General features: G+C 43.1%; 1 protein-coding gene across 1 annotated transcript in view; it reads left to right on the forward strand.

Moving 5' to 3' along the window:
• RASA2 (RAS p21 protein activator 2) overlaps positions 1-25,377 on the forward strand; it is a 619,199-nt gene that overhangs the window by 270,331 nt on the left and 323,491 nt on the right. The window contains exons 7-8 of the mRNA XM_086943698.1: positions 18,790-18,862; positions 19,549-19,625. Of these exons, the coding sequence (XP_086799824.1) occupies positions 18,790-18,862; positions 19,549-19,625 (150 nt within the window). The remainder of the gene's footprint in view (positions 1-18,789; positions 18,863-19,548; positions 19,626-25,377) is intronic.

A 25,377-nucleotide genomic window follows, 5' to 3' on the forward strand; every position in this document is an offset into this window, starting at 1 on the left:
GGTGCACAAGCACTCCTCCTTTCCCTCTCATGCCTGGCACGTCCATGCACAAACTGGCAAAGGAAAAATAAAACCGTGCTAGAGAATCGTTTTATTTTAACGTTGCTAGCTGTGCACAAGGCAGGGTAGTGATGCTCCTCTGCCATTGTGGAGGAGCCGCCACTGGCAGATTGCCGGAGTTCTTCCTGTGAAGAAAGAGGGGACTCATTTGAGGGCATCTCCCTGGATCTCGATTTGATGAAGTCTCTTAATTAGGTTATGGTGAGATATGGTGTTGAATGCTGCTGAGAGGTAGAGGAAGATCCGAGCCGCTCTTTCCATACGGCCGAGGATGGTTCTGATGTCGGTGACAGAATCTAGGGCGGTTTCTGTGCTGTTCTTGACATGGAAGCCGGATTGAGAGGTGTTTAGTAGATTGTTGTTCTTCAGGTGTTCTGCGAGTTGTCAGTTGATGGCTTTCTCAAGGACTTTGTCAGGAAAGGGGAGCAGAGAGATGGGGCTGTCGTTTTTAAGCTCCCTTGGGTAGTTGAAGGGTTTCTTGTTGAGTGGTTTGACGTCTGCATGTTCCCATTCTTCGGGGATGGAGGTGAGTTTGTTGCTGATATTCTTGCTTTCAGGGTTGAAGAAATGGTGGGAACAGCTGGTCCATGGGTGCTCCGGAGTAGACTGAGTTCATGATGGCATTGGTGTTTTGAGCGCAGAACTGCTCCCATGTGATCAGCTGGTGGTCTGAGTTGGCAGCAGTGGGTGCGAGGATGTGGAGGTTGGTGGGTTGTGGTTTAAAGTCTTTGTAGGTAGTATATATCTTGTTATGGACGAAGACTGCCAGGGTATCGCAGAGTTCTTGGGATGGGGTGATTATGTTCTCTGTGACAGACGGGCTGGAGAACTCTCGGACGATGTTGAAGAGTTCTTTGTTGTGATTGGAGCTGGTTTTCATGTAGTGAGACAGGGCGCATCTTTTTGTCTCTTTCAGGACTTGTTGGTAATTAAGGGCTGTCTTGTGGGTGGTTCTCTGTGGGTTCCTTGCTGGTAAGCCATCTCCTTTCTGGAAGCTTCCAGTTGCATTTCAATGTTCTGTGTTCTGGAGTATATCAGCTGGCTGTTGTGGTGGATCGCCGGAATTTGGAGAGTTTGATGGGGCGAGACTGTTGGCTCAGTTGGTAATTCAAGTGGAGAGATTCTTGAAGGCCTTTTCAAAGTTTGTGGCAGGTTGAGGCTGGGTGGTGTTGAGGGTGTCAGTGCACTGGTTCTCTGTTAATTTGCTCAGGAGGAGCTGGGAGGCTCGGGGTGGTGACCGCAAATCCTGTTATGGTGAAGTGGGTGGTGGTGTGGTCGGTCCAGCTGAATTCAGTGACATGAGTGTACTTGATTCGGTCTCTAGCAGCAAAGATGGGGTGGAGCATCTGTCCTGTTCGGTGTGTGGGTTTGGTGATCAGTTAGGTGAGGCCGGTGTTGTGCATGCTTTCCAGGAGGTTGACGGAAATTTAGGTCACAGAGGAAGATATAATGTTTAGATTTGTGGTGAGAGGGACGATGAAGTTAGAGATGGGATTGCAGAAAGCTGGGCAAGGTCCTGTGGGATCTGTAGGCGAGGGTGCCTATGATGGTTCTTTTGCCGTTGGTATGGAGTTGAAAGTTGAAGTGTCCCATAATCTGTGTGGTGTCTTCTTCCGTGGTAGTGCAGCGGATGGTTTCTTTGTGGATGATGGCGATGCCGCCTCTGTTTGTTGGTGCGTTCCAGTGAATCATCTTCTTGCCGTCGGAGGTGGAAGTGGTGAAGTCTGGAGTGGAAGCGGGGTTGAGCCAGGTCTTGGTGATAAAGATGACGTCAGGGCGAGGGAGCTGGTGGTGTCCCAGATTTCCGTGGCGTGTTTGCAGAGTGATTATTCGTTGAGCAGGAAACAGTTGAGTGGTTCGTGGACAGTGAGGTGGGTGTTGGGGTGGTTTTATTATGAGCAGGAGAAGTGACAGTGCTGGTCATTCCGTTGATAGAAGCGACGTGAGGCAACATTGTTTGTTGCAGTGTTTGAACATCCAGAATCGGAGCTCGGCAGCGGAATATCTGTGGGTGGCAAGGGGGGCATAGTTCCTTGTACTGCGTGCGCTCCAGGAGCAGACTGGCTTGCCTTTGACGCGCTGGTGGTGCGTGTGCGGCTGCGCTGCGGCCTCCGTTAAGTAGGTCCTGGGATGAGGGAGGGACACTGACTGGTGAGAGGCGGGAGCAACAAAAAGTGCAAGAAAATGGGCTACAATGCGGGCTGGCACACTGAACAAAGATTAGAATAAAACAGCACAGGTCACCACAGTAATAAAATGGGTCTACAAATAAACAAGAGACAAAAACAATAAGAAATGGTCTAAGCTTTAATGGCAGGAAATGGAAATAATGATAGTTAAGCCAATACAGTTACAACAGTGATTTATTAAGAAAGTACAGTCAAAGGGTGTGAGCGGCAGTGCGGCGGCAAGCAGGGCAACCGAGATGTGAGCCTCTGTTTCAGAGAGACCTGCTGAAGACATTTGGAGGGAGTTGATTGTAATTAACCAAAATACAATATAAAATACCTATATATCAATGACACAGAACTTTGATAAAAATTTTGCATAAAATGATTAGCCAGACAAATATAATTAGGGGAAGATATGAAAGGAAGTCCCTTAATTGCAGATATCGGAAAAGTCCAGTTTTAGGGATCCCAAATTCCTCACTCCTGAAAGCATAATAATTTAGTAATTACAAAAAAAATGTCCCAAGTTTAAGCATTGCAGGTCGTGGTAGCAACCAATATATACCCCTCATGAATAGATAGCGGAAAGTTTGGATTGTATCCAAGGGCTGCATTTTGATGGAACCTCGTTATATTGCAAATAGCTTGCCAAACCATGTGGTGTACCTGAAGGGTTTTTAAGCATGAATGCTTGAAATAAAAAGTATCTAACGGACCTTTAGGCTGTAGGGTTATCTGCTGAAAGGCCTGATATTCTGACAATAATCCTGCTTCGGGCCAAATCACAGCAGAAAGTTTTAAATTAAAATTGTATTTAATAATACCTCAGGTGGGAAAACGCCATCCCCATCATCATTGCCTGGTAGTTGAAGATGTTGGATAGGACACCAAGGTTTGTTGTATTCCCAGAAAAAATTCTACCAACTATTTTTAAACTTTTTTCATATAGCCCTTACTCAAATATAACGAGTAAGACCTGAGTAAATAAAGATTGCATCTGCTTTTTGAGCCCAAATGATACAGATCCCATTTTTGAAAAATGGAGAGTCTCTTTATATAAGGCATCATAATTCTGAGAGACAATAATTTCCATGTTCATGGAAATATGAACACCAAGATATTTGACCAATGAAACAAATCTGGTATCGTAACTATCCACAGATAGCGATACAAGACCCTGTCAAATGCCTTTTCGACATTCTACAGGATCATCCCGGCGGGCCGCTGCTACATGCATACCACTTTAAGAGTGGAAATTGCCAGATTAGTATGTGAAGTAGTGTTACGAAAGGGAATAAAACCATAATGCATGGGATCAACTAAGCATGTTATTACAGGTGGCAGGCGATTTGATAGATTAAATGTATACATTTTACAATCTGACAGTTATTATGGAGATTGGTCAGTATGACTCCCAATTGAGCGGGCCGTTACCCTTCTTTACAAACCCCGCAATAAAAATTTACCCCAGGAGAAAGGCACCAAATTTGATAAGGGAGTAGAATTAACAAGTTCCAAAAAATAATAATAGTAAATTGGGGTTCTGATTTTCTAGAATTTCTTATAAAATTCCAAGGGAATAGAGTGTGGGCCAGCAGCCTTTCTTTAGGGTAATTATGAAATGGCTCTTTAAAATTCTTCCTGATTAACCAGTACGTTCGAATCGATTTTCTGTTCAACTGTAAGTTTATTAAGGGAGCCAGCCTGCAGGTAGTTGTCAACCATTCCCTGAGAGGTCATTCAGTCATCGGTATATAATGCCCCATAAAAATGGTTAAATGTGGCCAGAATTGCAGCAAGGTCAGATACTATCTTCCCTGTTGCATCCTTAATGCCTCCTATAAGATTCTTACTACAATTGTCCTTGATTTTAAACGTCAATAAATGACCCATCTCCTCACTATTTTCGAAGCATGCAAGGCATTGTGACTGATATTTCAACCTCCCCTGGCCTCAAATCCTTTTAGTCAGTTGCATTCACAACACAGCAAACGGTAGTGCCAGCTGAGCCACTTTGTGACCTTTGAGGGCATACTCCCAATCGAGCTGAAAAAGGTTATCCACAGCTGCACCTCAGTAGATCGATCCGCTCTATCCTTACGAATAGTGAAACCTAGGATTTAGTCATGAACAAGCCTTGAGTGTGCCATACAATTTTAGGGCTGACTGGGCCTCTGTTAATATTAATAAACTCTACAGACATGAACTCTTAAACCTACCTTAAGTCTGATCCATTAATCACTTCCTAACAAATCTCCACCATCGAGCCGGTACTACATCAATCAGCTTATTTGACATAACACGAAAGAAACATAAAGATTGACACAAAATTATTTAAGTCTTTATGAAACAATTAGCACTGACTGTTCAATTTTTGATCACAATAATCGCTTCTCTACGTATATTATGCAATGCCTATGCTTCTTTATTCATTCCATAATAAAATTATGTTCTAAGGTCACTGACTAAGAGAAGAATTTGAAATAGCACTGAAGAAAGTATGTACATGTTCCATATTTAGCACCTGTCCACTAAATGCAGAAACACATGTAGTCAATCAGTTCCACATATTTAGTGCCTGTCTGCCAAATGGAGAAACATGTAAAATGAGTCTGTTCCTTGTTGCTTGCTTGTGTAGCAGGGTTTCCGTTCTCCCACAGAACTGTGCATAGAGATCTAGAACCTCAGTGAGTTAGGATGATCCAAAAACTCATCTCAGTGTCAGAAATCCCCTTACCTAGCTAGCTACAGTGTCTCATGGATCATTATGGAATGATCCATGTCTTAGACAAACCAGAACATGATCTTTAGAATACCTCAGGAATCGTGGAACACATGAACACTCTTTCGTTATATAATCATTTCAAACCAAAACTGAGAGTCAAAGAACACAAGTGCAAGTTTGAAATATTTATTATTCAATGCAAAGTTCTCAAACGCAGTATCTTGTATAATACCAAAATGCAGATTATAAAAATCAGAGTCAGCAGCATAGTCACTAATCCATAGTAATCAAAAGGTGCTAGCATGTTATAATGCAAATCTATAGAAATCTATATCACCTATATTTCGCGCACCCTATCTAGCATATTATTTTATATCTAAGAAGGTCTCATTCGGGCTTTAGCAGGGCGGCCCCATACCTCTCAATGTCAGTAGGAGCAGATCACATCAACAGCTACCAGCTCTCTTCATGCGCAGCACCAAGTGTCTACGTTCATTCCGTGTAACTCTATCTTAAACCCGCGTAGAGCCCAAAATGTTGGCATCAACATTATTTGTGTTATGTCTAATGTGGTGCGAGGATCAGGCCTCTCAGCAACCTTGTGTTAGGTTAATCTTAGAGTGTGCAGCTCTCAGTGTGCAGACAGTTGTACCAAGTGTACCAGGCAAAGCTGATAGCATAGAAATAACATATTATTCTCAAATAAACCACCTCACCGCTTCTAGGGTGAAGGCGACAACAACAAGTATGTGTCGTGTGCAAAACTGAAGCCGAAGGAAAAAAGGCTGTTTAAACATGTAATGCACTCATGCTAACTTAACGCAATATATGTAACGAAGTATCCATATGACACCCCCCCATTGGTCCGAGCACCGTCAAACATAAGGGAAAAGGCAATACTAAATCAGATACAAAAATTGAAAGCAAAGTTCAATAATCTTGAGCTAAAATAAGCTAAAAATGTGTATGAATGAATATGTATGAATGCCTACAGTGGCCTCTAGTCTAAAAATAAAAACAAAACTTTCGAACCAAAAGTTATCCGCCAGGTCTCAAAAATATGAAATGTAGGACCAGGCCGCATCAATTCAAATGTCTGTAAGAGAAAAAACAAGGCACTTATCCGATATCCAAAGTCATGTGCCACATTGACGTTATCCTCAGCGACATCACGTGATTGAACTCTCCATCAGCTGAACACAGTCCATCCCTCCAATCCAGCGAGGGGAAAGTCATATTTCACAACAAAGCACTCCTCCCAGGCCTGTCATGATTGGAAAGTATATGCAAAGAAAGTTGCAACAGCCTCCAGTATGAAATCACTGCCATCATCCGAAAATAGTTCAGCAATCCAATTCAGTAATGGGAAAGAACATACGTGCTCCTCCAGCATCGGATCCTCCTGTAACGTCAGAGGACAACTCGGTGGGTTCACCAGATCGCTGTGTGTCAGAAAGGCATCCGCCGCTGCAGAGATCTCCCATTGGCCCAGAACTCCATTTATCGCTGCCAAGGCCATAACTCTTTCGCCAGAACAGATCAGCTCGTGAGCCACCACGGGACGCATTAGCTGATCGGGCAGTGAAACACAGGTTGGACACACGTGAAGTCGGTGAACCGAAATGACAATCTATAGGCCGTGCTTAATGCTGCAAGCGGCAATGTTCCATAGTAATTGAGCATCCGATTACGGCACAGTGTCAGGAGGCGTTGAACGGCTTCTTGCGCAGGATGGGCATCCATGTTTTATGAAGAAAAACACCAACAGAATGCCAGCGGCTACAGCCAGCAACACAGGTAGTCCTCCAAACAAACTCGAAAAAATAGTGTGGAAAAACGTGGGAATGATACGAAAAACTTTTTCAAACGTAGTCACGAGGCCACTGCCTACTAATTTAAAAAAATGTGCAAGGCCAGTCGTGGAAGAAGCATTAAAAATCTGGTGCACCAGCTCACAGAAATGAAATGGCAAATCAGTATTTAAAAGCGCCTGCACCTCTGTGCGGGTGTTAGCTATGTGAAGGACATAAGTCTTCCGGGCCGAACTCAGGGTCACTTGTTTTTGAGACAAAAGGGCCCTTATTCTGCTTAAACCATTGAATTTTGCTTCCAAGGTTGGAATCCGTGGCCAGATGGAGACATCTGAAGACCCATGCGTGGGTGGGTATAGAACATTCTTGCAACACACCACACGCTCTGATACAGTTACCACATAAGCCACACCAATTAATAACCCACAACATACTTCGTTGTTTAAAAGCAAATAACTACCATTAGTCAATAATGTAAAAGTGGGAACTACTGCTGGAACTGGCGTGCCTTTTAAAACACATGCTAAATTTGGGCGGTCCTGATTACAAGAACCGTGTAACTGAATGTGTCTGCATATTAATGAATGGTCAGGTGACTGTGTGCATTCCTCACCATTAAGATTCACTTCTTTTCCATCCTTCAGACATCTATACGTGTATGGTAAGGACCATGCCTCATGTAGGAATGCATTGCCTAGTGGTTCATATCGTCCTATAGCAATATACCGCATACAGTTAGTAAATTTATATAAGGGAAATGGTAATGTAATTAATCCATGAATAAGCCACGTGGCAGTAGTGGTTTCAGCAACAGAGAAAGGTAAGGATTCTAGCTTCTCAATATGTAACATAGAAAATGAAGCATCACGCATTGAAAGCATGCGCTGTTTTTCAGTCAGATTAAAAGGGGCAAAAAGGGATGAAACGTTCAATGAGGTCCAGGGAACTCGACCTGACTTAAGTGTCTGTAGGGTCCAGGCAAACTGCATTACAGAACGCAATTGATTCTGACCATGGTATAACGTGGACACTTCATCATGTACAATATCAACAACAGAAGAAACAATATTATCCAATGTGTAAATTCTGGAAGAAAGCATGTTAATACTGTTATCGACCACTGCAAGCACTTTTTCCAAATTTGCTTGATCAATAGCCCTTAGGCGTTTAGCTGCCTCTACTTGTGAAAATTTCCAAATTTCATTGTAAACAGCATAAATAAAGCGTTTAGATCTACCCCTAGCCGGGCCTTTTATAAAATCATTCAGGTCTATATTCTCATTCAAACGTGACAGATGCAGTTTCACTGCAGCCAAAGTGGAATGTTGCAACCAGGTCTGACACAATTTGCCTACTGAATAAGTAGTAACTCTGTGATCTGTTTCAAAACGGGGATCCGGCCTGATGTGTTTAAAACCTTCAGACAAACCCAAAAAACGACGTTGGCAAGAATCAGAGCTTCTTTGCCACAAAAGCCACCCATCTGGATCAAAACTGGAAATATTAAAGGAGGAATTGTGTAATTGGTCTCGCATCTCACTTATGGACAATGTAGTGAAATTATTCCAGCCTGAATATTCTTCCAAATCAGGGATGGTTGGTGCATTTAATTTTTTAGATGTAGCCAATCCAAAACATGTTGTCTGGGAAATAGTAGAATTTAAAAACAACATGTGATTCGGGATGAGACATGCACGATGCAAAGCCTCAATGCCTTGTACCTGCCAATCTTTGGTACCCCAAACCGATTTAAGGTCAATAGTCTCCTTCCATAACTCATAGCCATCTACAGCCAACCTGTCTAGAAAGGACTTTGAATACAGCAATTTTGTATCGGTAAGTCTGACTTTGGACATGAATTTCTGTTTCACTTTAAAATAAAACGACTCAGGATTTGATTGATTAAAATCTGTAAAATATAAGTATTTTCCCAGGAAAGTACTCGAGCTCCCTTGCAAAGGCGCAGGACAATGTTCCCACTGTGTGTAGTTTACCGGAACCCTCACCGAACTCGTTTTGTGTAAGAAATGATTCCCATAATGTTGATAGCAAAACAAATCACCATAATTAACAGAATCCAAGTACAAATCCTCAGCATCAAAGGCCGCATAATATTTCAAATCCGAGAACAATGCTTCTACGGCCTGAAGATCCCAATCATCAGAACGAATATTTTGCTTAATCACATCTCCCATGTTTACTCTAAGCACATTAGGAACATTAATAACTTCTGTGGGGCCATGTATCTGAAACCTAACCGCATCCCACACAATCCCATCAAGGACAGGCCAAGCAGTAATCTCTACTGAATGTAAGTCTCTCTTTAGTCTGTGTGCTGAATGTGAGGAGGAAAGAGGGGCCAATGTTCCATTAAGGTACCGAATTCCTGTTCTTTCTTTCACATAATGGCCATCGATCAGGCGGAAAAAATAAAACACAAAACCAATTGACATAAAAAGATAAAACGAAAATAGTATCAGCCAAATGTATGTCCAAGGTGGAATTAGAAAATGTTTTTTAAACAGCGTGGCATATTTTGCAATAGTCGATGGTTTCTTTGAAAGTTCCGAATCAGAGTCAAAAGAGAATCTGGACTGGTTAGCCAAACGAGCTTGTAAATCGGACATAGATAAATCTGCAGGATCTGCATAGGTCACCTCATCAATGTTAGTAACAGGAATAGTATTTAATAAAGGACTGGACATAGCAGGCATCTCGAGGGACACCTCCTGATCTGCACCAGATGTAATAGCCAGCACAGAGTGCCTCACCATGGAAGGACAGGATACAGCCGGTGTCATGCTATGAAGAATCGGCCACCCTGTGTGTCTTGACATTGTCAATAGAAATAAATCTGTTTTCTTTACGACCTGGAAGTGGTGGTAAAATGACTGTTCTTGTGCCCTTCACTCCAAGAACCCGAACTGGTGCACGATATGAGGGACCAAATTCTTTCTTGTTATCGATCTTCTCTCGAACCAGTTCTCCAACTTGGGGTAGCCAGCCAACTACCGGGATCTGCAACGCATCATCCGACGTGGAGGGCAAGTGTTCCTTTGCAAGACTGTCTCTGGTCTTTTGTAGATCCTGTAAAACATTGCAATGTTCATCTACGTCAAAGGCCGCAGCCTGGGCCTGGCAGTCTGCACCATCAAGGTCAGGGACGTACATCTTGATACCAAAGAGCATTTCGTATGGGGTCCGCCCACCCAGAGACCTTCTAGGGAGATTATTAAGCGCACGCTGCACGCCATAGAGGTGGGTCAGCCAGTTTCTACCAGTGCCTATAACTCGGGCTGTCAAAGATTGCTTTAAGTCGCGGTTCATTCTTTCTACCACAGAATTGCCCTCAGGCCTGTAGGGACTTGAAAACTTCACCTGTACTCCCAACGAAACCATAGCATCCTTATACGCCTTAGAGGCGAAAGCCGGACCCTGGTCCGAATGGAAAGCACCACAAGCAAAGATTCCCACAAAGACACGCAAATCCTTAATGACAGTCCGTGAATCAGCGCTGCGATGCGGCCATAACCACACAAAGCGTGTGCATGAGTCAACTGCTACTAAGATGTATTTATACGCAGTATCAGAAGAAAAAGGACCGCAGTGATCCAAATAAACACAACCAAGTGGTTTATTAGAGATGTACAACTGTGTCTGAGGCGGACGCGCAGCAGTAGAAGGCTTGATCTGCTGACAAATGTCACACATAAGGACATAATCGCGCGTCTGTTTGTACAGTCCCCGCCACCAGAACCTCTGTTGTAGCTGAGATACAGTGGCTGAGACGCCCGCATGCGCAGACGCCACACCTTCATGAGCCGCTGTAATCAGAGAAGCTCTGCGATCCGAGTTGGGAACTAGACGCTCTCCAACTTCCGGAATTTTCACATAAGGAACCTTATCGGGACTTAAGTGGTATGTGTACTTCGAAGGGAACCCCGCAGGATATTTACCTCCCTTCTCCGTGGCAGCAACAGCCGCCAAGATGTCATCATCTATTTTGCTTTTGGACCTCGTGACTGCTGCAACTAAGTATTTTGATACCGCTGACTTCGCTGCTTCATCAGCAAGCGAGTTGCCAACAGCGTGGACCCCCACGCGCTGGTGGCCGAGAGTATGAATCACAAACACGAGCGGCAGTTTCTCTTTAAGTTCCGCCACTCGGACCCAGATCATTTTATGTTTTATTGTGCTACCCTTGGAATCACGAAAATGATTCTGAATCCAAAAGAACAAGTTCTCATTGTAAGACTGGACACAGTAGTAAGAATCACTTACGATTAAAGTCGTCACACAAGGATCAGCGTACTCCAATGCAAGCATCAGAGCACGGAGCTCAGCTAATTGTGCGGTGCAGTCCCCAAGCGTCTGTGTGTGCACGACACTGGACTTGAACTCATCGTTCACCATGGCACCGACCACAATGGCGCAAGCGGAAACGTAGGCATGTTTAGAGCCATGCGCAACCTGCGCCGAACCATCCGTGTAAATGATACAATGGAAATCCTCCAACGGCCGCATTGCTAAAGGAGCAGGATGAACAAATTCATACTGTAAATACTCCTGCGACCGTAAAGCGGCGTCAAAAATAAACGTGACATCCTGAGATGTCAAGGATGTAGCCCACTGAATCCACCGAGGGTGCAAAGCTTTAGAATTCGGTACACTGGCTTTCGTGACCGCCTCCAAGGCAGGACACGGGGTAACAACCAACATGCGCTTTCCCTGCGACAGGGCACGTTCTTTAAGAATTGCCATCTGCACAGCCGTTAAAACTTTCTCCACAGTGGAAAAACGCAGTTCAGCCGAAGTGTACAAGTGTGACTTGTAAGCAATAGGTACAGTATCCCCCTCATTAAAAGTCAGGTACGTGAAACCCACCGTCCCAGGGATAATTCTTATCACCAGGTTGGTCTGGTTATCACGGGTCTGTAAGTAGTCAGAAGTGAGCAAATCAGCCTGCAAAGACTGCAGAATGGCTGAATGCTCAGGCAGCCAGCATGATTTGGAAAAAGATGGTTGTACCAAGGCATATAAAGGCTTGATACGCTGGGCATATTCCGGAATGTATGTCCTCCCGAAATTTAAAAAACCCAGTAAAGACTGTAATTTTTTCAGCGTTGTCGGAGAGCGCAACTGCGCGCACTTCTCCAGGGAGTGAGGAGCCAATCCCTTTCCTTCATGGTTAAGTTCATAACCTAGAAACAACACTGTGTACTCCGCAATGTGTGATTTTGCAAAGTTAAACTTGTAACCCATGTCTGCAAAGTTACAAATTATGCTGTTTACTCGACACAGATGCACCCAAAGTTCGTCGTCTGTGAGATAAATGTCATCCACATACGAACATGCAACTGGATCGAAACTCTCCAAAAGAGAGACTATGCGGGCGGAAAACACTCCAGGACTAGTTTTATATCCCATTGGGAGTCGTTTAAACATTTTTTGTACGCCGCCGCACGTAAAACTGGTCCATTGGGAACTTAGACCATCTAATCTATGTGCATAAAAACCATTGGAAATGTCAAGCGTGGTTTTGAACCGTTTACGCTCAAGACTATTCACTAGGGCAGAGCCGTGAGTATTCTGTACTGCACAGTTACGGCAATGCGAGTTCAAATGCCGGTAATCCAAAACCAGACAAGATGAGCCGTCCGGCTTGTTAACAGTAAAAAGGGGGTCATTCATTGGTGACACACACGTTTCAATTACACCTTGATATTCCAATTGTTCAAGGATAGCCGCGACCGAAGCTTTAGCTTCACGCCGTATGGGATACTGGGGTTGTGGCTGCGGCTGTGACCGTAAAGGAATCTCATGGCTAGGGGACAATTTATCCCAGCCACACTGATTTCGGTACACAGCCGGCGCAAGCGCCAGAGCCCACTCTTCTGCAAAATGCAGCGCTTCCACTCTCGATACAGTGTGCGCGAAACTGGGGAGGATTACCTCCTCCCCTCGCGGAGCTGCGAGAACAAAAGGTGGGGGCCAGTCAGCCTCCGAAAGCAAAATGTCATACGTATCAGAAAGATTCTCCCAAAATACCCCTTTTACAGTTCGCTGCATGTCACCTTCAATTAACAGGACAATTTCAAAAAGTCTTTCAGGGGGAGCAACATGTGTATCAGCTGTTTCAATCACAATAAAAGTCTCAGTCGCTGTCACCTTCAACAGTGGACGGAGGGCCTCTCTCACTATGGTAATCTCCGCCGCGCTGTCCAGCAAGGTCAGAGCCCACGTCAGATTCCGAAGCCGCGTTCTTACTATCTGGGGCATATCGATGCGCCGTTAAGGCAGCGACTTTCTTCTTGGCAAACTGCGGTCTCTTAGGCGTAGAGTCGTCCCGCTGATCCCCTTCACTTCGCGTGCGGGGCTGGCCACGTCCTTGCTGGCCACCCCTGCCCCTGCCGCCCCCTCCACCACCGGTTGACGGAGCCGATGAGTCCTGAAAGGAACGAGGAGAGCGTTGGTCAGAAGCCTGATATCGCTCAGGCGTTTTAATCGTCGCGCGATCGCGCAAATCATAAACTCGATCTGACTGTGCAGGCTGCGAAGGCGTAGGACTAGAAACCTGTGTCTGCTGTTGTTGTTGCTTACCCTGCTTCTGCTTTTTAGGCCAATTTTGTTTTTTGGACTTGGGTTGTCCACCCGTTTCCGAAGACTGTCCCTGGGGCTGCTTCCTCTCTCTTTCAGAAAAAGCTTTTAAACCCTTAGAAGTGCGGCCAACCATTTTATAAGCCGCCACAATAATTCTTGCCAGCTGACGGGGTTTCTCGGCCTCGGGAATTAACGCCAGAGCATTGGCCACCTGAAAGTTCACTGCATCCCCCTTGACATTTGCAAGGATAAGACCGCAAACCGTCTCAAACGAGCCGCTCAGGCGCATACCCAATTCAACCGCCGACTCCGGTCCGTGATCATCCTGAACACGTTTAAGGACCTCAGAAAGGTTTGACACAGACGGGGTGCCATAGCACCTCGAGTAAACCGCTGCAAAAGTCTTACCCCATGTTTCACAGTCAGCAAGTTCAGGGGCTAAATCCTTCGGTAAACTAAGCGTAAGAATCCGGTGTTTTTCACCCGGAGTCGTATTAGGAAACACAGCCTCCAGCTGGTCGAATTTCTCGGCAAGCCAGTAAGGAAAATCATCCTTATTCTCTGGCTTTCTGCCCATAACGGAATTCACCAAGACAGGACTGATTTTCAAACCAGCCTGTTCTGCCCGAAGCTGCGCACCTGCGGGGGCTGCGCCATGAATATTACGACCAATGTAATGAACAAGCGCTCTAATCACTCCAACCGCGACTTCATGAAGACGCCGCAGGTCACCCACGTTACAAGTGGCGCGATTAGGATGAGGAGTAAATCCACCCAAAGCGGGCCAATTTGTGCCCGGAATGGACAAAGGACCTAACCTCGGAGCCGTTAAAGAATGGGGTAGAGCGCCACCAAACCAAACTCCGTGCTGCCAAGCGTCGATAGGTACTTCCAGTGCCCTGTACGGAGCATAAGCCGCCGGTACATCCGTGGCAGTGTATGAATGGAAGACACCCGAATTAGCGTCCACAGCCGGAAATGTTACCCAGGAATAAAACAATTCGTACGGGTACGCATGTTCCGCACTCACCACTAGAACCACAGCCAAGCCTTCCGCAGGTACATTATAACCCCGCAAGTGGTCGCGAACCGCGACGCGGCTATGCTGCGCTATGTCCACGGCCATGTTAGCACAGGAAGTGAAAAGAGACAAAGAACAGTTTGTAGCACAACTGGGTAGTAATTCAAAGAAACCGTTTTCAGAAGAATTCAAGCTTGAAAAGACCTATTACAAAAATAGGTAGGTTTATCCGACACCACCGTTTACCGGAAACGGGAATGAAGGTGTTAAGGTTTGAATGATATACTACTCGAGTGTCATGAAATAAGGCCAACCAAACCGTTGGGCGCCATGTAGCAGGGTTTCCGTTCTCCCACAGAACTGTGCATAGAGATCTAGAACCTCAGTGAGTTAGGATGATCCAAAAACTCATCTCAGTGTCAGAAATCCCCTTACCTAGCTAGCTACAGTGTCTCATGGATCATTATGGAATGATCCATGTCTTAGACAAACCCGAACATGATCTTTAGAATACCTCAGGAATCGTGGAACACATGAACACTCTTTCGTTATATAATCATTTCAAACCAAAACTGAGAGTCAAAGAACACAAGTGCAAGTTTGAAATATTTATTATTCAATGCAAAGTTCTCAAACGCAGTATCTTGTATAATACCAAAATGCAGATTATAAAAATCAGAGTCAGCAGCATAGTCACTAATCCATAGTAAGCAAAAGGTGCTAGCATGTTATAATGCAAATCTATAGAAATCTATATCACCTATATTTCGCGCACCCTATCTAGCATATTATTTTATATCTAAGAAGGTCTCATTCTGGCTTTAGCAGGGCGGCCCCATACCTCTCAATGTCAGTAGGAGCAGATCACATCAACAGCTACCAGCTCTCTTTATGCGCAGCACCTAGTGTCTACGTTCATTCCGTGTAACTCTATCTTAAACCCGCGTAGAGCCCAAAATGTTGGCATCAACATTATTTGTGTTATGTCTAATGTGGTGCGAGGATCAGGCCTCTCAGCAACCTTGTGTTAGGTTAATCTTAGAGTGTGCAGCTCTCAGTGTGCAGACAGTTGTACCAAGTGTACCAGGCAAAGCTGATAGCATAGAAATAACATATTATTCTCAAATAAACCACCTCACCGCTTCTAGGGTGAAGGCGACAACAACAAGTATGTGTCGTGTGCAAAACTGAAGCCGAAGGAAAAAAGGCTGTTTAAACATGTAATGCACTCATGCTAACTTAACGCAATATATGTAACGAAGTATCCATATGACACTTGCACTGTTAAGCAAACTGAGGTGGTTGTCCAAGCTCTTACCGCATTAAATACACTTGAAGGTAGTCCTGTCCTAAAGTACTAATCGGCCAGTGACCTTTACTTCTTCCTAATGATAGTCTTATCTAAAACCATTCTACTTAATTAGACTCCTTCCTCAACGGTCTATGCCTTTCGTCAAAAATAATTAATAGGTCTCTCAGGATTAAGAAAGTCATGGGAACTTGTATTCGAAACTAGTCCCAGGATGCTTGTTTCCGGTTCAGGGAAGACCTGGCTTTGCAGTTTGGGCTGGACTTTTCCCATGAGGCACAGGGTTAAGCCTTATTTGCATGTAGCTGGGTCTGAACTGAGGTGGCAAAGTGTGCTAAAGAATGATGATGTCTAAAAAGTTTCAGTACTCCGTCCATCATCTCCTTGTGTTTGCTTTGTTCGCCCACACGGGTCTCTTGCTCACTTTGCCACTGGATTCAAGCTAGTCTATAAACTGGTCCCAGGATGCTTGTTTCTGGTTGAGGGAAGACCTGGCTTGGCAGTTCGGGCTGGACTGTTCCCATGAGGCACAGGGTCAAGACTGATTTGCATATAGCTGGGTGTGAACTGAGGTGGCGAAGTGAGCTAAAGAATAATGATTAATTCAACCCCGATCTGTGACTGGGGGTAGTGTCTGAAGAGTTTCAGTGCTCCGTCCTTCATCTCCTTGTATTTGAACTTGTACTGTGTTGCCAAGCTTGTACAAGCTTACGGAGATCCCCTTCCACCGGATTGAGTCTCCTGGCGAGGAGACACTGAGGAGCAAACTAGGGCTCACCCATGCAGCAGAAAAGAAAATCTATTCATGAGCCAAAGATGCTATGTATTTGACTTTTAGGAAACAAACCAGGCTCCAAAGGACCTTGCTGCCAGACCGGGTATCTTACAACTACGGTATTGTGTACAAGAGTGACACATAGAGCTTCCGGCGAGTGCGAAAGACGCTTTCTGATGAGCACTGCTGAGCCAGTAACAAACAGTAACACAGAGATATGGTGTGACACTATCCTTGGATTCTTTTTAATAGTCAGAGCAGGTAGAATGTTATGACTAGTCAAAAACATGTCTATACAAGATGATGTCCTGTAAGGAATAGAATAGTGTGTAAAACCACATTCTCCCCCAAGGCAACCAGCCAGACATCACTCAAAACATGACTCTCAAAAATCTTTTTGAGTGCTGATGTGGACCTCAACATATGCCAGTGACTTGAAATAGGCATATCTGTTGAATCCACCTGTGGATGGATGGCCAGGTTAAAGTCCCCACACATAATATTTGGTTCCTGCCACAGACCAAGCTCTGCAAGTAAAAAGTTAAATAGGGCTGGTTCATCAATATTCGAACCATATAGCACAAGAGCAAACCTTTGTGCATGCTGAATCTAGCAGTCCATATAAGCCACTGAGCTGAGGATAAAGCCTCTTTAAACAAACAAACTATATAGTCACTAGGATTATCACCGTCATTGCCCTTCGGGATTCCCAATACCCGTAGGTTATTTCTGTCTCATACGATTTCAATATCCTCCATCTTCCGAGAGACATCCCTGATTTTCCCATCATGTTAACCCCTTCGACGCTGATGATGAGCTGGGCTCGTCATGGCGTAGCCTCCTCGCACGCTGATGACGAGCCCAGCTCGTCACGCAAAGTGCGATTTAGAAAAACTCAGCGCAGGAGCGGAATTCTGCTAGCGCGCATTGGAGTTAAACAGCCTGGCTTGTTGTAACTTAGACTAATTCTTTAAGGGCAGCATATTGCGTTTCTAAATTATTCAGGGGGCTACAATAGATCCATATTTTGGACATTTTCCAAATCACTACTTTTGTTTTAAGATGGGAAGTTTTTAGAGCCATTGAGTCCTTCTTGGACTCCTCTCTACATAAACTGGAGAATATTGTAAACTGATGAAAGAGAGGGAGAAGTACCCTCCGGTCCCGGGACCTTGCCATTGACGTTAAGCTGAGCCATGGTTTCCCTAATGAGTCAATTTTGGAGGCAGACATACAATCTAAGGACTGTGTGGCACAGTAAGTGTTGCCAGTATTGACTGGGCTCATGTGCACATGTAGTTATCCACTAGCCTTTTTAATTTCTTTGGCATGGATCTTCTCTTGCCACAGAGCAGAAAGAGTTGGAAACCAGAAGAAGTCTATTTCAGCGATTGTGTGCATCACTGCAGGTGAACATGCTTTACTTAATTCTCTGTGATTTTGCTGAAAGCAGTTTAAAACTATTGACCACTGTGAAATACAAAATTGCAGTGGCAGCTATTAAGCGTATTTTGATGCATGCACCATTATCTGATTTTATTGGGTAATGTCTACCACTGGATTGTCAGAAGCACCTCCTAGTAATATAATGAAATTACAAGATTTACACTGAATATACAATGTAGATGTCTGCCATTAGAGGGGCATAGTGTGTGCAGAAAAAAACGTGGCACGTGTGCAGTGATTTTATTAAACCTTTTCTCATGTATTGCTTGTATGCATACATTTATACAAATTGTCCTACTGTGTGTACAGCACAATTTCTACTAACAATGATATTAAGACTGTCAATTATAAACTGTATAAGGATTTGTTTTGAACACTTTTTAATTAGTTGTTTGTTTAGACCATTTCTTATGATGATTTGTAAATTGATTTGCTCCAGATATAAAGAGAAATGCACATAAACTTTAACTGACATCTATTACAATTTAACCCATGTTTTTGTTCTTAACGTGTCTTCTAATCGAGGCAGTAGACTCATGTAGGATTAAAGATTGAAATAACAATGCATTTTCCCTAACAAACCGAAGAACATAAGTACAACCTAGATTAATGTGAGCAAAATCAGTGTGTATGCTTGCAAGAAAACATGAACATAGTGTTTTGCTTGATAATTTACAGTGGCCAATGTTTCATTAAGTGGTAAAAGCAAACAAAATAGACATCTTTCTATTTACCTTCAAGTTATATTTCAGAACGATATTATTAAATGTAGCAGTGTTTTAAATTGATAATCATTTAGTCAAGTGCATACATAACAATTGTGCCTTATTGAAGTGTGCATGTTAAAACTATTACCTAATCACTGAAATAGGAATGACCAGAAGAAGACAAAAGTAAAGAAGAAAACCAGCAATCCTCAGTTCAATGAAGACTTTTATTTTGAGGTAACTTGGCTTAATTCATAAAGAAATATTTTTTCTCCTCAAAATATGAAAGTGCTGTATAATTCTTTTGTGCTCACTTTTTCTTTGCATTTAAAAAAGTATTTTGCATTGCATTTCAAAAATATCCTAATCAAATACTCTTCCTGAGCAAATACTCATCCAGGGCAACTAAATATATGTTGATATTGCGCATATTATTTTTTAAGAAAAGTGTTTTGCCAACTATTTATAATCCTTTGCAGAGCTAAGCCCTGAGGAGCATATGCCTGTGTAAACTATAGCATGACAAATTTATGATTATGGAATGAGATATTGAAATAATTTTGTTGTACATAGTGGAAGTAGTTTTGAATATGTTAGACAGAGAACCTTTTGGAAGGGTTATGCTACTTCATCATATAGGTTTGCTTTATTTCAAAGATGAAGAACAAGTAAAAAAAATTCAATGCCAGGTTAGCGTCATTTTGATATCATAGCCATTAATGTCCATGGACCTAGATAATAAAGGCAATTATTGCTCTTGCTCTTTTTGTAAACTGTTGCCTCCAGCTTGGACCAAAAAAGTAGTATTGATCGCATGATAATATTTTGTAGCGCTATATGTAATATGATTCCTTATATTAAATTCTGGTACATATATTTGAATAAAGTAGGTGCAACTTTTAATTCACAAGTCTATATTGCAGGTTACAAGATCCAGCAGTTATACCAGGAAATCCCAATTTCAAGTTGAAGAAGAAGACATACAGAAGCTTGAAATCAGGTGTGTATTTTTCTGTAGCTAAATTTGTATTTTCAGATTAAAATGAACAAATACAAAAATCAACAGTTCAGTAGATCACTTTACATAGTCTGTGTGTTTGAGAATAAGTAGAGATAGAAATTGTTGGAAAAAAGCTATTAGCTGAAGACTAGAGTTAGTCTTTGCAATAAAACGCATGTGCAGCAGATTGACAAACTGCTCTCAGTTTGGTTTAATGGTTACTGAGTGCTTTATTTTCTCATCACGGCCAGAGCTGTTCTTTGCTTTAGAGTTAATGAGATTAAAACGCAGCTTGCTGGTAATCTTCTTCCCATGTGAATAGATTCTATCACATTAATGAATTAATTTCTCTCAGATACTGTATTATGGGGAATTGATCAAATGCCATACACACAATTGACAGAATCTTATTGCTAGCAGTGGGATATTAGAAGAGGAGTATTAAATACGTAACTGTGAATGATGGACAGGCTTGTGAATTCTAGATTGTGGTCTATACCTATGATTTACTAAGGGCAATCCATTATAAAACTAATAAGGCAATAATTTTGAACCTGATCCAGTGATGGGCTAGTTTGTTGGCAGCTGCATAGTTGGATACAAATGGTTATATGTTTTCATATGAGAGCCGATTGTGTTGTGAGAATGGATTCATATGAAAACGCATCTGGGTACTTTACCGGAATGCAGAATGTAAGGGGTTACCCATTCCTTCTGTCTCTCCTTTTTTATTATAGTTGCAGTTGTGTACTAAGATGTCTGTTGTAGGCAGACCTAAGGAAAGGGACATATGGGATAAACTCTAGGGAAGCTATGCTAGAAATAATTTTGGATATGAAAGAAAAGACCTTAAAATGGCTGCATAAAATGTCCTTATCCATTAATCTCACTCTTCAGAAGGAGGGTTGTTAAAAAAAGAAAAAGTAACCGCAACTTATGAGATGGCTATGCCCCATTGATAAGTATCTTATTGTTATGCACCAAAAGGGTCTTGAATATATGGAAATGACTTAGTAGGGGTTGTTGAGGTCCAGATCAGAACTTCAGAAAAGTCTGGAAAAGATACAAATAAGTAAATAATGCCCCAAATAAGAATCTTATAGAGCTCTCTAATGTTTTATTAAACTTGGAACAAAATATAGTTACAGAGGAGGAGATAGGGATCCTCATTGGGGGGGGTTTTTAACGCGAAAATCCCAAAGAACCATCGGACCGAGGAAAAAACTCAATTGGACCAAGCTGAGCGAAGGGGTTTAGAACTAGATAACCTGTTAACTAAGCATATTCTTAGTAACGCATTGGAAGCAGGACATATCCCCAGTAATCACTACGTTCCTACCTTTAGAGGTAGAGACTGTTCCTCGACCATTGATTTTATTTTTATGTCCCCTCGTCTAATAGATCTTATAAAAATGACTAAAGTTTTGGAAACATCATTTGGAGACCTCAACCCCCTTATAGTTGTCCTACGCTTAGGCCACAGCCCTGCATATGTTAATTTCCATGGAGCCAGAGACATCACCCTCTCAGGAGACGGCTTACGACTGAAATGGAGGGGAGTTGATAGTGGTGCAATACTAGAAGTTGTGAAAAAGGAACATTCCCACCTGATTAATTCCTGCCTATCCCCGATGGGAACGGTTTAAGGATAATTACGGATTTTGTTACATTATGCTCAGTCATAAAAACCTGCCTGTCAGTTCCTCTACCTAAGATAGAGAAAGATCCAAGGTGGTTTGACTCCGCCTGCTCGACAGCGAACAGGGCACTGCGCAGGGCTTTAACTACAAAACCTAGATGCACAGCAGAGGTACAGGCAGCAAGGAAAATTTATAAATCCAAAATTGCTGAGCGGAAAGCCGCATTATTGACGGAGCAGTGGGAGGCACTGGTCGGAAGTGCAACCCAGAAGAGCAGTGACCCCTTCTGGTCCGCCGTCAGAAAAATGCGAGATATGGGTAAACAACTAACTACAATCAGCTGCACCATAACCAATAGTGCTTGGGAGGCCCATTTTTCCAAAATATATGCCACCCCAATTGAGGAAACAATAAGTATTGTCCCTGGGAAACTGTGCTGTTTGAAGATTGTTCTCCAGGAGGTAGAAGCAGCCATCAGACAGAGCCTTGGAAACAAGGCCCCTGGTCCTGATGGACTCCCAATAGATGTCATTAAGTGGAGCCCGGATTTATGGGCACCGATCTTACTCAATGTTTTTAATAGTTTGCCCCTAGTGCCCATGCCCAATACTTGGTCCACTAGCACTATCGTCCCAATATTTAAAAAGGGCGATAGGTCAGATCCGATTAGTTATAGACCAATCTCGCTCTTAGACAACACTTTGATGGATGGAAGAATGTGGATTGCTGGACCCCTGTCAGATGGGATTTGGAAGCAGGGTGGGCACGGTGGAGCAATGTTTAAACTTGAAACTAGTGATTGACAAGTATAACATTGCCCGATTGTCCCCGATCTATCTTGCATTCAAGGATCTTTCATCCGCATTCGACCTAGTTAATAGATCTAAACTCTGGTCCAGTCTCTTGGACTGTGGACTAGATGAGGCCCTTGTAAACTTTTTGGCTTATCTCCACATTGACCTCAAAGCGCAAGTTAGAATTGGGATGGGTGGGGAAGTCTCTGGGGCTATCAAAGTAAGAAGAGGGGTTAGACAGGGGTGCGTTCTAGCACCCCTGCTTTTTATTATTTATATTAATGGGCTAACCAATTCTCTAAAACAGGTGACTCCAGATGTCCCAATAATTAAGGGGCAACCATTACCGGTTCTTTTATACGCAGACGATGCGGTCCTTATGGGCCGCACCCCAAATGCGTTACGCCTACTTGTCAAAACTTTCGTACAATATATGGAGGCATTAGATCTGCGTGTGAATTTTAAAAAATCTTTTATAATGCCGTGTGGCCCTGGGAAACGGAAGCTCAATACCATGTATGTGGGGACTGACAAGCTAGACTCTGTGAGCACATTCCCATACTTGGGAATGGTTTTTGCTGCGAACTGCTCGTGGACTGGGCATTTGGCCCACGCCTCGGGCAAGTTCTCAAAAGCCATCAATTCCATCTTGAGCTTACCCCGCCCATAGAAAATAGGTGCCACTAAAGCTATTTTAAACATTTGTAAACTACAGTGCGTACCAGTAGCCACATATGGGGCAGAGGTTTGGGGTCTGGGAAAAACCCCTAGTATCCATCGAGAAGAAAATCGCTTTTGCAGAAAGATTTTGGGTGCCCCAATCTCATCCTCTGAGTTCATTTGTCACAAGGAACTAAACTTGCCCTATATATGTGATCTTATCAGGACTAGACCAGCTTTATTCTGGCTTAGGATCTGGAAGAACAATTTGGCCGCCCTAACGCAGGATATTATAAATGACTGTCTTGGCTGCGAAAAAGGTTTAGCAATCCCCTGGCTCGCGGGAGTCTCTAAGACCCTGTGTGCCGTCGGCAGGGGCTACCTTTTTTCGGATCCATCCAGAATAGAGCCTAAAAACAAACACGAGTTAAAACATGCACTATATGCACTTTATAATTCTGAAAGAATGGAAAAGGAAACACTCAAAACATCAGTTGTGTCTTATATGGGTAATGAATTGATTAGGCAACCAATTCCACTATATCTTACCCTCCCCATGACCAACTGGGAAAGATCGTTGCTGTTTCGCCTAAGGACTGGTACTCTAAAAGTTTTACTGTGTTTCCCTTTGAGTTTCTATCAGACATCACATCTTAAACCCTGCCCTTGTGACGGAATAAGCACACACAATGATTTGCATTTCCTATTCTGTAAATTTTATTTAAAATATATTAAATGGTTTTTATCATCATATTTTAGAAAACGAAGACCCCTTTCCTTAGGGAATTCCTATTTAATGTTGCTTTCTCTGGACACTAATGAGTTGGTTTTTCGCACCAGCACTTTTTTGAAACTGATAACGCGCACCCGTAAAATGATGGAAAATCAGTGAAAATTAGATGTATGAGAGCTGTAACGATTCTAAATTTTGTTTACTGTAAATAGATTTGTAAAAAGATAATGGGACTGTTTTGTTGTATATGTTGCTTTTATGAATTTTATGACATTCAAATAAAGGTCTTTTTGAACTTTGAAGTAAATAATGTCTATGAAAGCAAACACAGGTGGAAACAGGGGCTCATGTACCATGTTACAGTTGGTTCAAGATGGGCAGTTTTTAGATAGATCTCAGTATATGCAACCTTTTTTTTAGTACCACAATAAGATCCATATACTGTACTGCTTTATAGATTGGTAGCATGCTCTTCCTCAATACATTCTAGTTACCTATCTGTTATATTTCTACTGCTAGTGGACTACTGAAGCATTTTTTATTTTTGAACGTTGGCTCCTGTGTAGCTCATTGAACACAAACACCTCTTTTTGCTTGTTTATTTGGAAACCATTCTCATTTCAGTAGATCTTCTTTCAGATAGAAATAAAGTTTTATTTTTTAGAATGTTACACTTTAGAACTTGTCCTTTGTATAGATCTTCATAAATACCTGTTCATATGCTTTGAAAGTACTTGCCTGCATTACCAAGTGTATTGTAAAGTATAGTGTAAATTTACATGAAAACACTTTTTTATAATGCATTTAGGAATATGATATTATGATGCTGGTATGAATCAAAATTAGCAGAATGTATCCCAGAGGGATATGAAGACATAATGGGCGAGGATGTATATATCAAGAGTACCCATCACCTATTCCTATATATTTCATTCATAAACCTACCAAATACAGCAATGTAGACACTAGATTAAGGCAAGTTGCAGATTATTAATGGGTAATTAGTTGTTTCACATCAATCCCTAGTCAGCCAATCTAATATTAGCAAACAACTGTGTAACAGAAAGATGTTAAAGTTTTGCATTAGAGTTAATTGATGCCTTTTACCCACCTGTAATTTCTAAGGGGCCTTCAGGAAGATCGCAGGGTAGTCAACTTGCCTCCCACCTTTTGAGGATTCCGCGGGAAAGGGACAACACATTTTTAGGTCTCGCCTGTTGTCGATGCGCATGCGCATCGAGCAAAGCGAGACTATTGCGAGTTATCCACACTTTATCTGCACTGCAAGGAATCGTGGCGATTCCTTGCAGTGCCCGTGAGTTTTAAGGTCAATGCGCATGCGCATTAAGCTTATGCGCATGCGCATTGACCTTAAAAGTCGCGTGCGCGTGCACGTCCGTCTCCTAACAACACACACACACCCTCTCCCCCGCTCCGCCCCCTCCCGCCGTGTCGCATTTCTCCTCCCCCTCCCCTCTCTTCCTTCCGTCTAACGCCGTGTCGCATCTCTCCCCTCTCCGCCCCCTCCCCGCTCCGCCCCCTCCCCTTCCCGCCGTGTCGCATTTCTCCTCCCCCCTCCCCTCTCTTCCCTCCGGCTTCTTTTTGTATGTTTATTTAACTCGCACCTCTCCCCTCTCCGCCCCCGTTCCGCCCCCTCCCCTTCCGAACGTGTCGCATTTCTCCTCCCCCCTCCCCTCTCTTCCCTCCAGCTCTCATTGGCTGTTACAGTTGGTGGGGTGACCGTTCTCAAAGGGTGTCTCCAGCTGTTTCAAAGGTGCTACGCTTCTTACAGGACTTGCACTGCCTCTTCTGTGAAATGCGATGAGTATTTCTGCATTCGAGAGCTTTGATGAATGTTCCACTTGCTCCGATCTGGTAGGCACCATAACTGTGATTGCCCGTTCTTTAGTGCCTTTAAGGTGTTT

This window comes from Lissotriton vulgaris, chromosome 11, assembly GCF_964263255.1.
Source record: "Lissotriton vulgaris chromosome 11, aLisVul1.2, whole genome shotgun sequence".
In the NCBI taxonomy this organism is placed as follows: Eukaryota; Metazoa; Chordata; class Amphibia; order Caudata; family Salamandridae; genus Lissotriton; species Lissotriton vulgaris.